Source organism: Grammomys surdaster, unplaced genomic scaffold, assembly GCF_004785775.1.
Source record: "Grammomys surdaster isolate TR1022 unplaced genomic scaffold, NIH_TR_1.0 188, whole genome shotgun sequence".
Classification (NCBI taxonomy): Eukaryota; Metazoa; Chordata; class Mammalia; order Rodentia; family Muridae; genus Grammomys; species Grammomys surdaster.
In genome coordinates, this window is record NW_021604633.1 from 14,262,286 (window position 1) to 14,286,567 (window position 24,282).

General features: G+C 39.9%; 1 protein-coding gene across 2 annotated transcripts in view; it reads right to left on the minus strand.

Annotated features, from left to right (window-relative positions):
* The window catches only part of Scin (scinderin), a 67,402-nt gene that overhangs the window by 17,450 nt on the left and 25,670 nt on the right, over positions 1 to 24,282 (minus strand). Inside the window, exons 4-7 of one of the 2 annotated variants that reach the window (XM_028768805.1) lie at positions 23,865 to 24,014; positions 3,433 to 3,525; positions 1,231 to 1,363; positions 658 to 746 (exon numbers count right to left, since the gene is read on the minus strand). In XM_028768805.1, coding sequence (XP_028624638.1) covers positions 658 to 746; positions 1,231 to 1,363; positions 3,433 to 3,525; positions 23,865 to 24,014 — 465 coding nt within the window. Of the gene's footprint in view, positions 1 to 657; positions 747 to 1,230; positions 1,364 to 3,432; positions 3,526 to 10,510; positions 10,648 to 23,864; positions 24,015 to 24,282 lie in introns of those variants that run through there. The other variant, XM_028768806.1, reaches the window with a different exon arrangement.

A 24,282-nucleotide genomic window follows, 5' to 3' on the forward strand; every position in this document is an offset into this window, starting at 1 on the left:
TGTGTGTGTGTGTGTGTGTGTGTGTGTGTGTGTGTGTGTGTGTGTGTATGTATATGTGTATGTGTGTCTGTGTTTGCGTGTGTCTTGTGTGTAGTATACACATACATATACAGAGGGCATCAGTGAAATAAGAAATTCACAGAGAAAAAGAGTAGTTAGTCAATGTCTGACTTGATCTGGAGGAAGGCTGCTCCTAGGGTCTTTGTAACAGTCTAAAGAGTAGTTGATGGTCTTTATGAAAGTTATACATTTTTGAGACAGAGTTTCATGCAATGCAGGCTGGCTTCAAACCCTCTAGGCTGCTGAGAATGGCCTTGAACCGACCACTCTGCTTGCACCTACCAAGTGCTGGGATTGCAGGTGTGCACCACCACACACCCAGTTTTATGCAGTCTTTGAGATGGAGTCCAGGACTTCAGGCATGCTAGGCAAGCATTCTACAAAGAACATTCACAGCTCTGTACAGTCCTATAGTCTGACCTCTACTTTCTGCAAAACTTTGCTCACAAAAAGGCTGTTATGGACACTTGCGTCAACATACACACACACACACACACACACACACACTACTTTGAAGCAAACTTTTCATGAGCTTTGCGTAGACTTCCTGACTCTCAAGTTTTAATGATTCTTCTAGTGACTTCTTTTCACACATACTTGAGTATTGGTAGAATATTTCATTTTCTGTAGAAACTCCTCTGCTGTCTTCATGGCAGTCTTCCTCTCCTGTGGGTTGGCATTTTTACCTAAAGAAAGATAAAGGTATATATAATTACAGAAGGGGCTATACTGCATTGTATGTGACCACACCACACTGAGCATGCCTAAACCTCATCTAGTCTCAGAATCTAAGAAAGACCCAGCTGGTTAGGCCCTGGGTGGGAACAGACTACATGATCAAGAAATACTTTTGTACCAAAATAATTTAATTTCAATATAGCAATGGGAGAATGGCAAAACTCCCTGGCATAGTAAATGTATTCACTATCACAGTAATTGACAGTATATTTAACAATGTATATTTCTGATACTCAAATGCTTTTTTTTTTTAGCTCTCTAACCCTGGCTGAATGGTTCCAAACATTTGACCACCAGCTACGCCAGCTAAGAGACCTACAGACTGTTTCTCAAGAGAGATGCTTTTCTTTAAAATCAGGATGTTTTCTTTCACCTCCTAGGAAAAGAGCATCAAATCAAAAATACAGCAACCATAGAAATGGCATCTCATACCTTTCCACACAAAAATTTGTTTTGCAGCACCATGGTCCAAAATGAAGCATTCTTCAGAGAGCAACATGGCCATGGAGAACGGGTTTTCTTCAGCCACCAGGGTCACTTTCATGGAGCCACTCGCATCTGAAACCTAACAGAAAAGACTTGAATGCCACGATTTCATTTTGGGAAGAATCATTCTAAAACTGTGTTATGGTGATAGTTACATGTTCTGTAGATGTAGTGTTTGATATACTGCACAATTTGAGAACATGAACCTTACAGGGTATATAGCAGACACAACACGTCCCAATTGATCCCAAAACACTTCTGAAGAAAGATCTTTAAAGACATAAAAACTGCTAATGGAAAGTTAAACTTTGACCCTGTCTCTAAGACATCAGAAAACCATGGTTATAATCCTGCTGTATAAGGGCTACAAGGCTAGTATTTACTAAGTTGAGTGAATCCCTCATTCCGTCATCATTTATTTTAAAATTTAGAGTAAACTTTACAAGTAGGTGACAATCCGACACTCATTAAATGCACACAAAAGGCTGAGTGTAAATTTGTTTAACTTCTGTCACTGGGTCCTTATCAAATGGCAATCACTACACTGGAGAAAGCATCTGTACAGTGTAGTTTATGGCTGTAGGTATTTTTCAATCTAAGTCCAGATATTTAAGTATATGTTGAGAAAACTGTCAAGGTCAACTGTTTTCTGTCACAGTGGAGATGGAGCTTTTAAGGAGATTTTGTAGGTGGTCGTACAAAGTTGAAGGTGATATTCGTGCACCATCTCAATGGACTGGTTTTCAAAGGTCAGCTTGTGGGTTGCAAAGGGATCAACTGATTACTTGCTAACTATGAAGGCTCCAGACGCAACTTCAATTAGTAGTCAAGTGTTGCATCAACAAGGGGAGTTTGTACTCTATATATTCAGAAAGTGCTCACAGTGATTTGGCTTCCCAGCCTTATGTGGCCCCAAATTGTACACTATACTATATGTCCACTAGAGAGCGCTATGGTTCAAGATTAATATTTTCCTATGTTGAAATATCTCTTTCATACATAATACTGTCAGAGAGGGAAAAGAGTTTTTGATCGATGGTGGGGAATAAATGACATTTGTTAGACTGGAAAAAGACTAATGAAGTCACAAACTATTTAGTTAACAATCTCTGTATGGATCGTGTTAAAAATATCAGTATTGCCAGGCGGTGGTGGCGCACGTCTTTAATCCCAGCACTTGGGAGGCAGAGGCAGGAGGATTTCTGAGTTCGAGGCCAGCCTGGTCTACCGAGTGAGTTCCAGGACAGCCAGGGCTACACAGAGAAACCCTGTGTCCAAAAACAAAAACAAAAACAAAAAAACAAATATATATATATATATATATATATATATATATATATATATATATACATATATATATCAGTATTTAGCAGATACGATAATTATATCACCTTTATCACCTTAGAAAGTTTTAAGAGAGAGACACTTGGAGACTTTTTCTTCAGTCTCCTTCTCTGCTGTGTATTTGTGGCTTTTGTTGCTTTCACAAGAGTAGATTCAAAACTCTGCCATTGGAAGAAACTTGAATAATTGCCTAATAAAACCACTTTCTCCCTTGTCTTTCCACGCCTCCTTCCCTCCCTTTCAGAAAACAGAGCCTCAGAAGAATGTGCCCTGCCCAGTCATTCACCACAGAAGCCACTGGGCACTAGGTCAACCAGCACCTGACCCAAAGCCGGTTCCACCCTGTTTCCTTTAAGCTGACTGATCAGGAGAGTTCACCTTCCTGGATCAAAGAAAGCCCTTTTTGTACTAAATGGATATTCTAAAGAAGATGAAGATTTTACAATCTTACCAAGAATTTATAAGAAAAAAACTCACAAAATGTTTTATTCTATAAAGGAAAGGTGTACTATATCAAAATTTTTGTCAGGTGTACTATATCAAAATATAACAAATATAACAAACAAAATATTGTCAGGTGTACTATATCAAAATATAACAAACTAACAGGTAACTATACGATACTATGTAAGTTAAAGCGGTAACTTTGTTATCATTAACAAGAAGAACGAAAAGCGATAGATGTGATTTCAATACATATATGTGGAAAATCACACATTTCTCTATGAGGGCAAGGAGGTCTCTTTACTACAGTAGAGACAGTCACTCCAGTGACAAACTCGGAATTCCACCCCAGCAACTCACCATGTAGAGCTTTGCCATCTTCCTGTTACTAATGTCTGCTATGACATCGTCATCATTGTCTCCATCTGGAAGTTCAGGCTTTTCCCCTAAAACCTAGGGAAAAAATGAGGAAGAGGGAAAAAAAAAAAGATGTTCAGAATTTAAAAAATGATGAACCATCTTACATTTATAGAGATATCGATTATAAAACCCATGCAATTAAAAAAGTGGAGTCACGAATTTCTCATCAATTTGTATAACACAGGCATCTTCCCGTGGGTCAAAGCAGCCTATGGCATGAAATAAACAAATGCTGTGCCTGTTGCTGGCATGCACTTCCAAGAAAGCCCATGTGAAAACTCAAGAGCCCCCCATTTTTTTTTAAGGCTAACAGGGATTAAGTCAAATGTGTCCTGCAGCTCAAGTCCGTAACAGACAAGATTTCTTCTGAGGCCTTTTGCTTATAGAAATACTCTAGTTTCTACTAATTCATTCCTTAAATTATTGTTTTGAGGTAAAATATGACGGTGGTTAATTAATCTTAACCATCAACTTGATAGAATCTAGAACCTCCTAGGTGATAGGCCCTGGATACGTCAATAAGGTGTTATATCAGTTAGGTTGTGGTAGGAAAATCTACCCTAGGTGTGAGTACATCATTCCCTAGGCTATAGTCCCAAAAGTATATAAAAAGAAGCTAGCTGAGTATCAGTATTCATCACTCCACACTTCCTAACAATGACCAGCCACCTCAGGCTTCTGCCATGATTGAATGGACCTCGGAACTCGAAGTGTGGGCTAAAATGAACCATCTCTTTCATAAGAGGGTTTTGTCGGGATATTTTATCAGGGCTCATACCTACCATTGTAGGTATGCACAACCATACCCAAAGCACAAATACCTTGGGTGATGTGGAAGTCAACGTTGTGAAGGAAAAAGTGGGATGGAGAGCAAGGCACCACAGGCTCTTGGGACTCCTCAAAGAGTCCTGATCTGCCCTATATGGCATTAGATCTAAGATGGCCCCTGGAACTCCAGTGAGACAGGGAAAAGGAACCTAGGCCAGGGTGGTGGCTGCTACCCTCGTCTTCACGGGAGTCCTAACAGGTGACAATGCCATCCCCCCAACCCCCTCTGAGTAACCTGATCAGGCAGGGCTTTCATTGGAACATGGTGACAGTGTGTCGAGATACAACTGGAAGAAGATTGGCTTGAGATTGGCTCAAACTGTATATAAGCTTATGCCCTGTGCAATAAACTCAGATTTGCACCCTGGTGCTGGCATCCAGAGTCAGATTTCCTTGGATTCGTCCTATGACTCTATTGCTTCTCATTCCCCATACTCAATTTAGTTCCCACAAAAATACAGTTTATATCATGGACCACAGTCAAACTTTGTTTCATGTTGTGCTCCCAGTTTTGGAATAAAACCTGAGACAGAGTTGACGTTCCACAGGTATTTATCAGCTGAATAGATAAATACATTTATCGATGCTTTGTATGTGTGATGCAACCCAAGAGTTCAGGTATGTTATTTGGAAAAATATGCATTTGAATCTGCTTTTCATTTGTTTATACCAGAGTCACAAAATAAAAGAAGTTTAATTTGCCTAATTCTCAGTGGGAGAAGATGTGCCTAATCCTCTAGAGACTTGAGGCCCCAGAAAAGGGAGAGGTTTGGTGAGGGGGGAGCACCCTCTTGGAGGCAAGGGGGAGGATGAATGGGATGAGGAACTGTGGGATGGGACCAGGAGGCTGGGGCGGGGTGGGGGGATGGAATGTAAATAAATAAAATAATTTTTTTAAAAAGAAGTTTGATTCATTAACTGAATTGACATAAACAACATAGGACAGACATAAAATATAAACTTCCTCTAAATAATGTGATTGTCATAATATCAATTTAAATTCAAAAGAGGGATGGAAGGTATTCGTATAGATTCAATAAACGGTTAGTGACAAGCTGTGAGCTCTCAGCTGCTCGTGTCACCATGCCTTTACTCCACCATCATGGACTCTAACCGTCTGAAGCCGGAAGCTCAGTTTAAATACATTCTCCTGTAAGCTTCTTTGTTCAGTGTTTTTGTTGCAGCAAAAGAAAAGTAGCTATGACGTTGTTGCACGAAAATATCCGTTACTGAATGTCAAATGATACAAGTGTACACAAGCCTCTTGTGAATGTGAAAATATCCGTTACTGAATGTCAAATGATACAAGTGTACACAAGCCTCTTGTGAACATGAGTACAATCTCAGGTTTGGAAATTCACCTGGAGACTAACTGACATCATTTATTTACACAGTAAGCAATAAAACATTTTAATTATTATAAAATCTAAAAGGTTGCAATGGAGTTGTGTTTGTTTTGTTTTGTTTGCTAAAAGTTAAATTATATCCCAAATTAAAATACTTGAAACCAAAAGCTCTCCTAAAGGACATTTGTAGTTTGATGAAAGCAAGTGTGGCAGGGAAGAATCACCCAAGTCTCCTCCTGAAGCCTCAGCAATTCTACCCCAACCAACATATCGTTGGGAATAAACAGTTCTGGTTAAGGGTATAACTAATCCTGGCAAGTCTCCAGTTGGGCCAGCTGAGTCTTGGAACTGGGGTGGACTTTGTTTTAATTTCCCAATCAGCAACTCCCATGTTAGCCAAGTGTCTTAATTAGTCTCTCGAAGGATGCTAGCACAGTTGGGAACTGAACCAATGCAACTTGCTGAAAACAGGCTAACTCCAGCATAGAGGTGGCACATGCTCACATCTCCCCAAGGATCAACTTAAACCTCAGTTCAACAACTAAGCATTTACCAAGCACCTCCCTGGGGAATGTAAGTGAGTTTCCAAACACCATGACTGTCCCTTAAGGATTTTACACCCTGCCTAGAAAGAACAAAATAATTAAGTTACATCACTTTGTAACTATCCTATACCTTTTGATCTTTGAAACAGACTTCTCATGCACCTTGTCTACAGTTCCAGGCACGATTGAACATAAGTGTAGAACGTCTTCATTTTCAGTTCTGTGTGGTTGGCATCAGGCCCACAAGGCTTCTGTGTGTGGAATGATGTGTTCTGACAGCCATAAAATTCTCCTTGTTCCAGCTCAGACCTGTCACTCAAGCTTAGAGCTTGCTTGTCTTTCCGCTCCTGTAAGCATCTGTTTGAAGTATCTTCATCTAGCAAATTCCTGACTAGCCATTCTCATTCCCCTGTTTGCATCAGGATCTCCAACCCCCTCTTCTTGAACTTTAACGCCTGTTCTCGCTGAGTCACTAAATGCTCTCTCTTACGGTCCTGGTAAAAGGTCCTTCATGTGGACTCTAGTGAAGGCCCCATCCTTCCTGTCATTGGTCACGGTTATGCTGCCAACTCCCTCCTGCCTTCCGCCTCACCTCATTTCTCACCATAAGCTGCCTAGCACATTAGCAGCTGATCCTTATTTTATATTGTCCCTATGTTTTAAGAATATAACTTGATGAGGGAAGTCCTGCCTATTGAAACATTTAAGAACCTGGAGAACATTCTGCTAAGTGGAATAAGCCAGATGTAGGAGGAAAGATACGGCATGCCCTCACTCATATGTGGAACCTGAAGTACTGGAACTCATAGAAGCAGGAGTAGATAGTGGATTCCTGAGGGCAGGGCATGACAGAATTAAGACTTTGGTCTTGGGATCCAAATTTCAGTGATAAGATGAAAAAGTTCTAGAAACCCAATGAACAGTACAGTAACTAGTTAAAGGCCTGCATACTTACATTTTCCCAAAAGAGTGGATCCTAATTTTACCCACATATGCACATATATGCACACACACATATACACAAGAGAGAGAGAGAGCAGTGATATTCTATCTTAATCAGTTTGATTATGATAGTTATTTCACAAATATAGATGGATACCAAAACTAAACATCACTTTGTCTACCTTCAATATGTATAATTACTATCAATCATACCTCAAACTTGATAGAAAGTTTAAAACAAGAAGATTTTTAGTTATTCTATAGCAATCACTTTTAAACTTTGGGGTATTCAACCAGCATCTGCGTGACTTGACAAATATAAGCTGTCAACTGCCAGCAGCTAAATCAACAAGTTCAGGCTAAATCCTCTGGATCAGTCCCTTCAGACTTGGGTGCTTATTCTATCAAGCCAAACCTCCTCAGTGGGGATCTCTGCAGATCCACACATTACCAGCCTAGTTTCTCAACGCTCTTTCCTTAGCTCCTTTCTCTATTCAGGATGACATCCTCCGTGTCCTCTGTGGGAGTCATGCCCCATCCTTCCCCCTGGGCTTTTCCTCTTGCTGGATGCAGCTTCTATCCGGGGATAATGGGTGTGGCGCAAGCAAAAACTGAGCAATTACTCCTTACCTGGCTCAGTTAGTTATAATTAAGTCCATAATAGTCCCTGTTCGTTGAATGGCTGAGAGTCACATCAGGAACTTTAGTCGTGCCATTTCATCCTTATTAGAGCTCTAGGAACCAGGCACTGTCACCCAAATCCCACAGAAAGGGCTGACACTCAAAGAGCCGACACAGTTTCATAAAGCTAACTGATAGTATGGAGAGGTTAAGATCCCCACTCATGTTCTCTTAATGCCTTAGTCAATTTGAAACAATTGCTTACATGCTTCCATAAATCAGGGAATGAGACACTAAGAATTACTTAACTGATAATGTTCAGGGACACCTCAAGCAATCTGATGCTCCGGGTGTCTGCATCTTTCCTGTGGTTTACGATCTAGTGCTGTAGAATATAGATGACGTAAGAGAGTCTTATTGACAGAGAAGCACAGGATTTTTTTTGTCTGGTAAAAATAGAAATCACCTGTACACTCCACAAGAGGCCAGCACTGCACCTGTTCAGAAGTTCACTTCCACACACATGAACACACCTGTCCTTTGAGAGTTTCTTTGTTATAATGTTTTTGCTTCTCTGATTAAGAAATGAGTTAAACACAATCTTTGACCTCAGTCTGTGGTGGTCGGAATGAGCATGGCACATATATTTAAATACTTGGTCTGCCGTTGGTGAAATTGTTTGGGAAGGATTAGGAGGTGTGGCTTTGTGGGGGGGGGCTTTGTTGGGGGTGTGGCTTTGTTGGAGGAGGTGTGGCTTTGTTGGGAGAGGTGTGTCATAGTACGTAGGCGTTCAGGTTTCAAAAGCCATGCCATTCCAGTTGGCTTGCTCCCTTTCTCATGGTTGTTTTCTCAGCATTTCAGCTACTGCTCCAGCACCATGCCTGCCTGCCTGTTGCTCTACTTCCTGCCATAATGGTCTTAGACTCTAAGCATCTAAACACAGAGGTTCTCAACCTGTGGCTTAGAACCCACATAGGGGCTGCATATCAGATACTTACATTACAATTCATAATAGTAGAAAAACTATAGTTACAAAGTAGCAATGAAATAATTTTATGGTTGAGGTCACCACAACATGAGGAACTGTGTTAAAGCATCAGACCATTAGAAAGGTTGATAACCACTATTCTAGAACCATGAGCCTCCAGTTAAAAGCTCTCTTTTATAAGTTGCCTTTATTATGGTGTTTTGTCACAGCCATAGAAAGCAACTGAGACAGTCATTGAATATTGCTATAAGACTTCATTCATTTGGTTCTACTTCTTTGAAAATTACTCTTAAACATCAGCACTCACCTTGTCTAAATCACATGTATTGGACAAGATCTGTGTATGAATTTTTCCCCTTACTAGTCATTATGTGTCTCAGGCAGTACTTCTGAGTACCATTATATGCAATGCCAGATACTTTTAAAGTCTGGTTTAAGAGATACACCAGACACCTCCCTAAGTGTCACTTAAGTGACACACGTCTCTATTAAGCCACTTCATGTCACAACAACCCTAGGAGCTAGCCCTGTTATTTATCCCATTTTATAAGTGCATATTTTAAAAAAAAATGAGAAGATGAAAAGGCAAGAGTACCTGTTTCAAGGTTACTCTGTTTTAAGTGACAAATCAATTTGAACTCTGGTTTCAGACTGTATACTCTTAACTAATATGCCATGCCTGTTTTGCAGATACTTTCAAAGTTTCATTTCTACACAAACTGCCCAGGAAGTACTTTTGGTTCTCCTATTGGGATTAGCCCAGGGTGGTGAGGCTACAGCATACTCTCTATTCATAGGAGTTAGAGCATGTAACTCCTCACCCTACAGAACTTGTTTCTACCTTTCTCCAATACCTGTCTCTTTTCTTTCATCTTCTTGGGTCTGCCTATGCTGTGGCCATTAAATTCTGAAACAGAGAAATTCTTTCATCATATCAGAGTGTTGTATGGGTGACAGACCTTAAGAGAAGAATTAGTGGGCAGGAATGAAGCTCAGTTGGTAGAGTGCTTGCCCAGGATGCATGAAACCCCAAGTTAGATCCTACGTAAAGTTGGGCATGGTAGCACACACTTGTAATCCCAGCACGCCAGAGATAGAGACAGGAGGATCATAAGTTCAAGGCCATCCTTGAGTTTGGGGGCAGTCTGGGATATGGGAGACCATGTCCCTAAATAAAAATAAATAAAGACACTAAATAGCAAGGATCAACAATCTATGATGTGAAGAAAATGTGACCAAAAATCACTCTCTGACATGAAGAAAAATTCTAGAAGGTGATTTACCTCTATATAACAGAAAGCACACCAATTACTTAACTCAATAGTTTTTATTGTGGCAGTTTACTCTAAAGAAAAACTTAAGCCTGGCAATGGTGGCACACACCTTTAATGTCAGTGCTTCAGAGGCAGAAGCAGGCAGATCTCTGTGAGTTTGAGACCAGTCTGGTCTTCAGAGCAAATTCAGGGAGAACCAAGGCTACACAGAGAAATCCTATCTCAGAAAGAGTGGGATAAATAAAATATATATATAAATAACTTGAATTTTCATAACAATGTTTTATATTAAAAAGAGCAAACTATTGAATGCCTATCATATAAGGGATTGATTACATTAAAGTGACTATATATTTATGGGAAGGAAAATATTCATATTTCAAGTAAAATTTTAAGCTATAAGTATATTTCTTTCACAAATAAAACAGTAAACAATTGTAACACACACACACACACACACAAAATATTTCTTACTTTGTTTTGCGTTTTGTTCTTCCTTCCAGAAGAGAATCTATGTCCTTACTTCACATGAAGTAATTATCATATCCTGTTCATTGAAGTCTCCCAGATTCATCACAGGCCACTCAAGTCAGCAAAGCATAGGAAGTGTTGTTAACGGATTCCTAACTCTCCTAAAGCACTCTATCAAAGAAGCAAGAACCCGAAGATCTAGGTGTAAGCATGAGGAGCCTCAAGTCTTCAGGAAGAAGTAAGTAGCACCTAAAAGGTGAGATTTGAGCAGGAAGTGGGAATAGCTTGCATTCTGCTCAGCTGTGTCAGGAAATGTGCTGAAAACAATCTACAACCTGAGGTTCCTTTCAGCATTCAAGAGGTTGAAAATCTACGTAAATCTGTTTTTTGTTTGGTTTGTTTGTTTGTTTGTTTGTTTGGTTGGTTGGTTGGTTGGTTGGGTTGGGTTGGGTTTTGTCCTCTATCAAAATTAACCATTCTTTCTGCTGCTTTTCTATCTTCAATAAGAGCTCAGTTGTAAATAAGTCAAAAGATTTTGACATTAAATAATGGAGTAGTAAATAAACCATCTCTGCCTGAGATGCACAGTCTCCTGCCTCAAAACTGGTTGTCATTACCGGCACCAAGACCACCACTGAAGTTCTATGCATCAAAAATGAGGCAGCCCACTCGTGCCTTCATCACTTTAACATGCATGGCTATCCTTCTGTTTCCACAATAAGCAGAGAAAGCCCCAAGGTTTCATGGGGGAACATTTTAATCCTCAGTAATTTTTGTATCCATGTTTCTTTCCCTAAATGAAAACCAAGCACATAGGGCATAGAAACCCTAATAAACATGAGAGCAGGTTCTCTGCTGTATTTACTTGCTGCAGAGCCTTTTGTGCCTTAGGTAAGACAAATATTTGATAATAGGGAAGATGCTGATAGGAATAAACACAGGGACTTCTGAGGAAGGGCTGTTGTGACCTCCCGTAGCCACTGCCACTCCCTGGACATGAGAACCTAACACTTGCCCTCTGCTACGAGCTTTCCAGCTTCTTAAATACATGTATTCCTCCATTGTTTTATCAGACACAGGGGAATTTGCTCTGTTGGGTTGTGAGTAGAGGTGTTGTAGAGTACAGAGAGCATGAGACACGTATTGACAAAAGGCTGGGATCCGTTAAGAACCTGTGAGATGATCCAGCACAGGGCTAGCCACTAGCACTCACTACAGTGATGAAATGCCCCACAGCAGTGTTGCTGAGCACAGCGGTCACCAGGCATTTGTCACTAGTGATCCCATGGAGTGTGGTTACTGTGACTAACTGAATAAAAAAAAAAATTTCATTTCAATGTATTTGGTGTGTAAATGATGCCATTGGTCTTGAAAAAGCCATACAGATATTAAGGCCTAGGTAGATTGTTAAGGCTTAGGTAACTGTTATCTGGCCAGCCTACCATTGTATGCGGTTCCCAATGGGATAAGGAAAATTCCTGCTGTGCTATTACTAGGGGACACTTTCATGCTCTAGTTGATTGCAGATTCTGTTATGTTCTCCGCTTTAGTGTTCTTGGAGACCAGTCATAGCAGAGGTCAGTTAGAAGTGCTTTCTATAGTTATTCAGAATAAGCTTGGACCTGAATTAACCGCCAGGCAGCAATTCCTGCACCTACGTATAAGATTTTATGGTTTCTTGTCTTTATAAGCTGCCCCTAGGATGGACCCCCAACATAAGAGAGACACTTGTGCCAATATAAGAAGCTACTTGGAATAAGACTTCCATTTTGAGGAGGGATCAAATAAAGTTTAAGTGCCCAAGACCTCCCTGGGAGCTGACATCCTGGTTGGCAAAAAGAGACATAAATGTTAGGCAAGGCAAGTCCTCTGCCATACTTGAATACTCCAACCAATGAGGACAAGATAAATGTACAACAAAGATATGTTCCTAAGGAAATCCCCTATATTTAAACCCTGATTGATGAAATAACTTGACACGGATGTCTGTGGATTTCAAGACTTAAAAGATCTAGAGGATCCTGGCTTGGAGTTGCAGCCAGCTCCCAAGTTTGGTCTGCAGCCATGGTTGACCAGTCCTGGGTGACTGTCCAATAAACTACCCCTGTCTGACTGAGATTGGTTTTCATGGGGTTTATGAGGTGACTCCTGCACCCCAACAATGACTGTGATATTCTGGGAGGTTTAAGAAATGCCTGGGAAAGTTGAGGTGTTGGTCTAGAACGCAATACTGTTCTAAAATCCATACACGAAAGGCTTGATTTTAAGAGGCAGACTCCCAAGAGAGCTAACTCTTATACCACTGTCTCTGAAAATAGATTTGGTTACTAAATGGAAAGTTAACAAACGTTAATACAGAAGCTACTGTAATGCAGAAAATGCACTCAGAGACTGTTATGATGTATAAGACCAAAAGTGTACTTGCTGGTTTTATGTCAATTTGACACAACAAGTCAGAGTCATCGGAAAGAGAGCCAACATTTGCTTTTGGCTTTTGTGTGTGTTACCTTCTTGCCTTTTGAATGCTCTTTCATTCAGCAGGATTAGGCAGGAAGGAGCTCTTGTAAGGCTCCCTGAACGTGCTTCTAATTGTGTGGTGATGGATATCACTTAATTAATGTGATTAATCCAAAAGTGTATGTGAAGGGATTGTTAGTATTACTAGCATATTTTGAGAGCAGAAGCTAAGTCCTCCATATGTGAACTGTTAACCTGGTCAAAGCATCTTTCTCCTCTTTTAAATGGTCTTGCATATTTCTACCTGATGGTGTCTTCTTAATGCAGGGTCTTCACCATGTGGTCCTGACTAACTCACAGTCATCTGCTGGCCTCAGTGTGCCAAGTACTGGGATCAATTGCCACACCCACCTTGAATCCTTTTCATAATGGTATAGTAACTATCTCCTTGTGAACTTATACTTTCTTGTTTTTTTTTCATATCTTAGTCTAATGATTTTGCCAAGAAGACGGTATGTCAAGACAATATATTGTTGGTTTTTAAATTAATTAGAGACAAGCTCTCTTTCATATATCCCAGGTTGGTCTCAAATTCACTGTTTAGTAGAAAATGAGCCTTCAACTTCTGATCCTTCTCCTTCTACCTCCTAAGTGCTGGGATTACAAGTGTGCACTTATGGTCAGTTTATGTGATGAGTCAAAAACTCAAGGCTTTGTGACTGATAGGAAAGTACTCTACTAACTTAGTTATATCCACAACTTATCTATATCCCAATTTATATATATCCCAACATATACATATATGTGTATATATGTATATATGCATATGTAGATAGATAGATAGATAGATAGATAGATAGATAGATAGATAGATAGATAGATGGATGATCCTGGTCAAATCTTATAGTTTAGACTTAAAAATTACAAAGTGAAGATGGATCTGTTTATCCCTGTCTAAGCAAAGCAGAGAACCTATGGGATCAGCATGGCAGTGGCTGGCAATGCCCTGAAGAAGGAACATAACAGTCACTTCTTCCGTTTGAGTTATCCCTGCATTTATGGTGTGCATAAATGCCACTAGAACTTGGTTATAAAATAAATTCTCTTCTCCTCCCATTGTCTAAATCTTATGTCCTCCAATAGTCTTGCACATAGGACTTATTTTCCATGAATATCTTAATGACTGGGGTCATGCTAAGGTTCTGAAATTCTTAAACAAAAGCAACCCCATACCTTCAGAAAACAATCACGGAATATTTACAAGATATTACTTGAAGGCTAAGTGACCGTTACTCTGGAGTAAATGCCAGGTACGATAAAAATCTGCTACAACTTATTTCTATGTCCAGATATAAAGGAAATGTGGGGGTTCTGAGACTCAGATTTTTTGTTGTTGTTGGTGGTGGTGGTGGTAGTGGTGGTGTTTGAGGCAGGGTTTCTCTGTGTAGCCCTGGCTGTCCTGGAGCTCTCTCTGCAGACCAGGCTAACGTTAAACTCACAGAGATCCACTGCCCCTGCTTAAAGGTGTGTGCCACACCACCCAGCTACATAACTTTTTAAAAAGGCATCTGATCTTCAAAAGACCAGTGGCCTAGCCCCAAAGCTGTTTCTGTTCCATAATATCTCTGAACCTCTTCCCTCAGTAACTAACCTCTTTTTAATTTTCACCAGCTTTGGAGAAGGTTTCCAGAGGAGAAACATCAAGCTTGCTGGAGGGGTCCAGAACAGACTGCGTTTTCCCTCCAGTTTCTTTCTATGAGACAGAGAAAATCTACAAAAGTGTCTCTCAGGAGACACATTAGCTATGCCTCCATGGTCATTGCTTTATCTCATTTCATGTATTCAAGTAGATTTATCATCCACACTTCCCCTTCAAAAGAAGGTAAAGAACCCCAACTTACAAGTCACATTTAGTTACATTAGGGCTGCTTAAGTTTTAATGACAGAACCTCCTTTATTGACATAATCCAGAAAAATTATACACACCAAAATTTAATTTAGCACACTTGACATAGCTTCCATATACTTGGAAAGTATTTGCACACCTTTTGCACTAGACTAAAATGAATGTATTTTTTTTCTAAAGCAATGCCTACCCCAATGATCCTAAATCTAACGCATCAAAGGAGAAGGAACAGCTGAACGCTGATGAAGGATCCAGCTACTCCACCCACGGCAAGCATCCTACTGTTGAGACTACAGATGATGATAGAGAAGATACAAAATACAGGAAACTTATCCAAGCTGTCTAGCAAAGTGTTTTCAGGTTATTGAATACCCTAGGGGTTCCAAGGTTCTGGACAGTCTAGAACATATGCCCTAAGTTGGGCATGGGGGTCTCAGGTCTCTAGTCTCAGCATTTGAGAGGCTAGGGCAAGAGGATTGCTGCAAGTTTGAAGCCAGTCTAAGTAACATGTCAGCCTAAAGTCTTACCAGAAATTAATTAGTTAATTAGTTAAACAGAGAAGAATGTTTGCTGTGGAAGGATCTCCCCGATGACTTATTCTCATTCTCATATAAGCTAATCTGTATTACATGAACAATGATTTCCTTATAAGATCATTTAAAATTTTAATTTTTATAAATATATTATTTTTTCTTCAAACAACATGACTCCAAAATTGTGGTGCATTAGATACTCATGTGACCATGACTGCAATAACACCAATCTGTACAAATACTGTTAACTTAATCCAGCTACAACACATTGGGACCCTTGGCTCTGGGCGAAGTATCAGCACCACAGTTCAGACATCTTCCACTTCAGGGAGATCTTTATGCTACAGAAGCAGATTTCTGAATGGCATTCAAAAAATGCTAATTGTAAAATAAATGCTACAGGGATACGAGTTGATGGATCATGAAACTTTTTTAATATCCAGGCTCAGAACATTCTTAGCTCAAGATATAACAGGAAACTGACATAAACTTACTGTTACTGTTCATTGTTTTATACTTCAAAATTATGTCATTTATAAAATAAACACAAAGGAGTGTAAACAATTAAATAAGAAATTTGGCCATTAATGTCTGGGGTTGGTTAATCTTTAGTCAAGAGTCTAAAGATGAATTGGTTTCCTATTGGTTCTTTATTAATATTGATAACATGTCATCAATATTACAGTAACATAAGGAACACTAAGCTGACAGAGCTGAAGCCAGCATTCTAGTTCAGTATTTATAGTAGTGTGTCTACTTTACTGTTTACATTAGTTTATTGGTTCATATGTATCCTCTGGAGGCCATGCTTCACTGTGTCCCCAGCTCCTCACTAAGTCTACCTGCCTTGGAGTTGTATCGTCCCATTGACAGGTTCTACTGCTAGTCTCTCACTTCCATAGCAAAACAAAGAGAAAAGTTACTCATTCGGAGGTACTTGCCATGTGGTATCAAGTCACACTGATCCTATAAAGGTGGTATCTTATCAGCAAGGTCACAAGTCGCCCAGTTGAACTTTGATGAGACAACAGTTATCTAAGATATTGTCGCTTTATTGCACCAGATGGTTGACTACACTCTTACCTCCACTTATCTTGGTTTAGAATATTCCTCCCATCAGAAGAATTTGATAAGGAACAAAATGAATAAGGGAGTTAAAAAAATAGCAGAAATTAAAATAATAGATTCACTGAATTAAGTGACTGAGTCAAGCCAGGTGGTGCAGGCCTGTAATCCCAGGTACTCTGAAGACTAAAGCAGGACGACTGAATGTTGAAAGCTTGGCTGGATTACAGAGTGATGTCAAGGTCAGCCTGGGCAACTTCATGAGGCCCAGTGACAAAATCAAGAGGAAAAAAGAAGGCCAGAGATCACTGGCCTAACATGGTTAAGGCTCTGGATTCAATCCTCAATACTGCCAAAAATAAAACAATTAAGTTAACGTTGCTTTGAACAATGCTTGGCCATAAAGTGAATGAAAATAGCTACAGTAACTACAATGTAATGTTTGTCACTGCGCTTGCATGGCTATCAGTAATTCAGAGTATCATTGTGTTAAGTGAAAATGGAGGAAAATATCTCCTCACAGTGGGACAGTGAGGAGAAAGAGGAAGGCACCTACGCTCCGGTGCCTCTTGCACTCCATCTATTCTGTACAGGTAATGTAACCTCAGGGGCAATCTAGACAGAGTGGCAAATATTTGATCCCTTTAACTAAATTATTTTGAAGAGTAAACTATAAATGAGAAAGTCCTCTCCCACCCAACTCTCGGAATAACATTATTTCAATCAGATAATAAACTCTGGTGACCATCTCCCATGAACCAGGTGCCATGCTATAGAAATGGGAGAGTCCAAAATATTTAAGACACTGTTCAGTTTCTCAAGGACTTACAAAAAGGTCCTAGAGAGCAGAGAAAGAATCAACGAAGAGCACAGCACTACTGCAAAAGCACACAAAGACAAACATAGTTGTGCCTATTGACCAAATAAACTTCTCAGGCAACTCCTCACATTTCCATTCCTACAAAGCACGGTTTACCTAACAATGAAATAAATGAGATAGCAGAAAACAGTTTACGGGGTGTGTGTGTGTGTGTGTGTGTATGTTTTATTATTCTTATACAATGCATTTTTACTGCATCCTCCCCTTCCTCCACTCAACATTCCCTCCCTCCTCTTGTGATTTTCCTCACATGTGTATTATAGACACTGAACAATCTTAGGTCTTTCTTATGTTTATGAAACTCAAAACGCCCATGTTTGTTCTCTGATGAAAAGAAGCACGGTGGCTTTTATTCTTATTAACAGTATTTACCCAAGAAGCTTTAGAGAGTTTTTTTTTTATATATAAAAAAAGACTGTATACATTGTTGCAAAATGATTGCAAAAAAATTTCACACCAGCACCCTGGTTTTATTATCACACTTCTTTGGTTGACTTCATTCTGATTCTACAAAGAAAAATGAAGAATGGTTCATCCAATCGAAAGCATTCCCTAGGAATTAATTCTCCATCTCTATAGAGGACATTTAAGAAACTATCAGTTTGAGTTAAATGAATAGTAACGTTTTAGTTAAAAGATTAGAACACAAATCCTGGGGCTGGAAGGGTGGATACATGGTTAACAGTACGTACAGCTCTTGCAGAGAACTGGAGTTTGGTTCCGAGCACCTATGTCAGGTTTGACCAAATCCCACATCTCCTTATTCCAGTCTGATCTTTCCTAGCAACTTACATCCTGAAATGTGCAGTATGGATAGACGATATACATGACTGTCCCAGAACTGAAATCATCAAGTTCAAAATCATCCCAATTTCTATAAGCTAAAGCCATGTGAGACCTTCAGAAACACCAGAAATGTGCATAGACCTTTACTGTTTAGTTGGGGAAAGGAAAAGATATAAACTAGATGATTGAAAAAAACCAACTGAAGCTCTAGAGCTGTGCCGTTCCATGGGGTTCTAGCATTCAGCTAAAGTCAGAGTGTTAGACAGTGTGCTAGAAGATCTTGAAGGAGCGAGCAATAGTAGAACAATAGCCAGGCCCATTGGCCAAGGCCAGTGGACAGCAGCGTTGTAGCTTACAGGGAGAGGTGGAGCAGGCTTTTATGGCTGCTGAACAATACATAGGAAGCCCATCTGACCTAGGAAGGAAATGTTTACAGAAGAGGAACTACACCTGTTTATCAAAGGAACAGACAGCTTTAGACAGCAGCTGCACACATTCCAGCAGTCAGGACCTCATCTGGGACACATGCTGTCTTCTGGGAATGTGGAATGCTGTTTCAGTCACTATGATTATCTGTTACTTTCTGTAACCATCTACCAAGACAAAGACTAGCCAAATATGTGAGCTATTCTCATCAAAATGTCAGTTACTCCTATATAAATGTAGTTGAGCTTACAATGTGTCTCGATCATGAATATGGCTTTATTCATATATTTGCCAACACTGTCATCTCAACCTTTAGGGAAGAGAAAACCAACTCGGTCTCTGGTATATGTGCTTCATATGATTGCAACATTAATAAGTGATGCATCAGAGCTGCAAGAGGTTCTCACATATGACAGCAAAGCCTGACCCCACGGAACGCCAAGTGGCATGCATACACATTTAATCTGACAGGATACGTAAATACTACTAAAACTTTTGCTCTTTGCCTACGTAGGAAAGTTGAGAAAGTTGATTTTAAAACCATCTAAATTATTCACCTCCCATCTTTACTTACCAGATTCCCAGATCTGTACATGTTAAATATCCAATCAGCTTACAAAGAGACTGGATAAGCTATTTTATTAGTATTATTTGTGGCTAATAAAAACAATAGCACCCCAATTCATTGACTTGGAGAGGCTTTAGAGGTTAATCTACTCATGACTATCAAAAAGCCTGATGTATGAAGTTCTTAAGACTTCCAATAGACATGACACCCTGCTCTGGGACGTGTGTGCTCTTTAGCACCCATCCTCACCCTTCCCTTTCCTAGTGCTTAGCTCCTCTGCTAGATAGTAAAATAATCTTTATTGAGAACAAACCTTTGGTGGTTTGAATGAGAATGACTCCCGTAGGCTCATATATTTGAAGGTTTAGTTCCAAGTGGGTGGACTGTTTAGGAAAGATTAGGAGGTGTGGCCTTGTTGGAGGAGGTGTGTCACTGGGGATAGGCTTTGAGGTTTCAAAAGTCCGAGCCAGGCCTAGTCTCCTCCCTAGGATCAGATGTAATCTCTCTGCTACTTCCCTAGTACCGTGTCTAACTGCCTGCCTGCCACCATGCTTTCCACTATGGCGATCATGGACTAACCCTCTGAAACTGTAAGCAGGCCCTGAACTTTTATAATTTGTCTTGGTCATGATATCTTGTCATAACAATAACTAAGACAAAACCTGAATGTTCAGTAAACACCGTGAGACACAATATGATTTTCCTTCCAATTTTTTCTCTATAGAGAATCCAAAACAATGTTTGAACATATAACTTTGCAAAGAGCCTTCCAGTTATTTTTATAAAAGAAAAAAAAAAAAAGACAGGAGCCAGCTCAGTCTCTCAGCAGCTACCTGCATCTCCTGAACAGTTTTTACAGCTAGTATTTGCCACAAGCACTTATAATGATTATATAGTCAAGTTCATTACATTATATTTAAAAAGAATCTTCCTGGTTCTTTCTGATTTTTAAATAACAACTTGCCCCACCTTTAGTCTCTCATGCTACCAGATACTGCCTTAAAAAAAAAAAGTTCATAATCAGATAGAGAAATTATCTTTCTCCTTGGGCCATCTTTCAGCTTCCTGCTTAATGTTTAAAGAAGAATACAGACAAGGAGCTTTGGGGCCTTGGAGCTAGTGAGATATTTAATTTCCCCTCAAGTTCAATGGTTATTTAAAATATGAAAAGAAGAAAGACCAGGAAGAACTTTACATAATTCATGTGTAGCCTTTCATGATAAATACTGGGGTGGGAAGGGAGGAGTACAAAGCAAACTGAGTGGCTGGAATTCTAGTGCCTTCCTCACATGGGATTGGTCTCACGGTTAAGTATATGGAACGTTAGATGTGCTAAACACAGCGGAGAATAGAACAACCACACATCCTGTGTCCCCAGACAGTCTTATGTCTTTACCGTGTCCTGCCCGCTCTGTAATTTTGCTTTACAAAGTGCTCTAGTCTGAGATAAGACATATTTAGATTGTGTAAAATAATGGATCAACAGACAAAAAACCTAGGGGCTATGGCCGTGTTCTCCACATGCCCGAGCCCTGAACGTTAAGTACATGGACACTGGATCATTCATTCAGTGGAAAAGCCTTGATTTTGAGGCCTTACTAGCTTTCTCATGTAGATATTTAAAGTTTCCAGAGTTAAGTAACTTAAAATGTCCTCTGCACACACGAATGAGGGTGAAATGTAAGGGCATTTTGACAGATGTGTAGATTTTTCAGCCTCCTCAAACAAGATCGCTACTGCATTAGAGTCTCAGAAGAAGAAATGACATTTCATTTTCTTACACAAGGAGTCTGGGGTACAAACTATGGACTGTTTCTGAGGTATATGTTATAGAGAACTTTGACTCCCTCCAAAAAATTTGATTTTAGTGCATAAAATAAAATACAAGAAACTACAGTAAAAAACAATTATATTGGAATACAACTATCAATCAATCTATCATCTACCTACTGGTTGTTTTGTTTTGAGACAGGGTCTCATGTAGCCCAGAATGGACTTGAACTTGCTGCGTGGCCAAGAACACCCTTGAATTCTTGATCTCTTCCCTTCATCTCCCAAGACCAGAGATTCAATTTACTGTGCTATTCCCAGGTCATAAATATATTTTTAAGAACCCAGTTAATATATGAGCTTCTTCCAAGTGTAGTAGAGCACACCCTTAACTCCCAGGATGATCTCTGTGAGTTAGAGGCTAGCCTGGTCTATACAGTGAGTACCATGGCAGCCAGGGCTAGGTAGAGAGACCCTGTCTCAAAAAAACAAAACAAAACAAAATACATCATTTTCTTCATCAGCTCATTAAACAACATTACTGGACAGCAGATATCAAAAATAGCCACCAAGTTGTGATGAATCTAACTGCTATTTTGAGGTTATCCACAATAACTGAATTGTGGTCTGAATAGTCACAGGAACAGTCACGCTGCCCTGGTTTGCTGCATTCACAATTCGAGGAAATGCCACGTTCACCAGTGCAAGAAAATAAAGTTGTAATTTTTCCAACCAAGTTGAGGTCTTGGATTCGATTGCCACAGTTACCAACTCTACACATTCTAGGAATTAAACTAGTTTCGCATAGGTGCATAGTCAGTCAGTTCATCAAACGAGCCCTGCTGCAACTGAGCTGCAAAGCAGCCATGACAGCAAGCCTACTGTCTGCTTCTTTCTACTTAAGGAAGGCCCGCACTGAAGGTTCTCTTCAGTCCACTGTGCCCTTAGAGCTAAGAGAGAGGATGCAGTGCAGATACTGACCAGACCGAGTAGAGACACCGTGCACATATTTTTAGGAATTAAAAAAACCCAGACAAGAAGTCTCTGAAAAGCAGACAGCACCTTGGGAATTGAAACCCTTCTCTACTTCTAGGATTTCAAAGTTCAATTTGTATTTTTATGTTTTATTTGCCTTTTATTAGCATTTTCATATTTTAACGCTACAACACAGTGTATCAAAAGTTCAAATTTTCTCCTTTGGTTTTTTGAAAGAAACACAATAAGCAAGGGCCCCAAGTGTGAGCCTGTGGGCCGTGCCACTGTGACACAAGTAATTGTCAGAGATTACTGTGACAGTGTCTCAGTACAGTGTCTCCGTTGGGGGTTTCTACTGTTTTGATAAAACGCCATGACTAAAAGCAACTTGAGGAGGAAAGGGTTTCTTTCAGCCTTCATGTTCTAATCACAGTCCGTCATGAAATGGGGTCAGGGAAGAAACACGAGGCAGGAACCTGGAGCAGAAACTGAAGCAAAGGTTGTGGAGAATCACTGTTTGTGAGCTTGCTCCCCATGGCCTGCTTTTCTGTCTCATCCAGGACCACACCCTGTGGGCTGGGCCCGCCCACATCAGTTATCAGTTAAGGATATATGCATCACAGACTTGCCCGTAGGCTACACTGATGGGAGCATTTTCTCAGCTGAGGTTCCTTTTTCCCAAATGATTCTCGCGTGTGTTATTTTGACATAAAAACTAGTCAGCACATAAAGGGTTAGTTCTACAGAGCTATGGATATTTAACCCCCATATTTACTTAAAAACTACAGTAAAATCATAAATGTCCTATTTTTAAGACAAGATTTTTAGCTTGGTTAAAATATATTTAAAAACTGAGATATTTAACACTTTGGTACAAGAGTTTCCATCCTTTTTAAAACTTATTTTTGAAGGCTAGAGAGATGCCTCAGTGGTTAAGAGCCCTGATTGTTCTTCCAGGGGTCCTGAGTTCAAATTCTAGCAACCACATATGGTAGCTCACAACCATCTGTAATAGAAGCTAACACCCTCTTCTGGTGTCTGAAGACAATAAAGTTGTCCTCCTGTGTTCCCACACACAAATAACAACCAAAAACAAAAAAAAAAACAAAAAAACTTTTTTTTTAATTGTATTATTTTTCATGTGTGTCAGTATTTGGCCTGCCTGTATATCTGTGTACCACATTCATGTCTGGCCTGCAGAAGCTACAAGAACTCATTGGATCCACTGGAAGTAGAGTTGCAGATGGTTGTGAACTTCCATTCCCAACCATGTGTGTTAGGAATCAAACCTGAATCCCCTAAAAAAGCGAGCAGCCAGTGCTCTTAACTGGTGAGCTACTTGTCCAGCCCCAGACTCTTCATTCTGTAATGAAGTAGTTGTAACATTTTGTATTAAAGAAAATCAGTACAATAAAAAGGAATTAAATCTAAAGAATTAAACTACTATATACTTCAAAATATATGGTATGAGCTGCTTGGTGGTAGATGACTTTCTTGCCTATTAAGGCACCAATATTAAAAAAAAAAAAGAAAAAGAAAGATAAGTATGATCGACAGATCTTGAGAGAATGGAGGCATGACTGAATTTCCACGGCGCCATGACTTGTATAATATTAGTGCTTTTAAAAAACTAATTATAGCCCAAGCGGCCCATTTGATAATATGTTTGATCCCACCTCCTTCCCCTAGCCCCTCTCTGTCTCTGTCTCTCTCTCTGTCTCTCTGTCTCTGTCTCTCTCTGTCTCTGTCTCTCTCTGTCTCTATCTCTGTCTCTCTGTCTCTCTCCCTGTCTCTCTGTCTCTGTCTCTCTCTCTGTCTCTCTGTCTCTGTCTGTCTCTCTGTCTCTCTGTCTCTGTCTGTCTCTCTGTCTCTGTCCGTCTCTCTGTCTCTCTCTCTCTTTGTGTGTGTGTGTGTGTGTGTCTTAGTGCCTTTCTCTCTCATACACACAGACACACATTTGCTCAGACTTTTCAACAGACGAATGACAATACCTCCAGGAGCTCTGATGGTTCACTTCCTTCTTCCACCACAATGAGTTTAGCTCTTCCCTTCCTCTCATTGTCCCGGATACCAGTGGCCACCTGGCTTGCTTTCACACGTTCGTATTTGTTGCATGAGGAACCGCACCACTGGTAAATTACCTAAAAGAAACCAGGTAGATCATTTGACCTGAAATATACACAGAAGACTTTCAGCCTCAGTATGTACCTTCTGGTGATTAATAAAGATAGTTTCATAAAGATACAGAGGCTTAATAATAATAGTAATATATAATAAAATAAACAGAGGATGGTAGTTAGTAGAAACTCAAAATACAAAGAATAAGTGTCTTCAGAATGATCAACCGTGAATCAAACACCAATATCACGCACCATTTGCCATGGCTCAGAGAACATCGAGGAAGAAGAG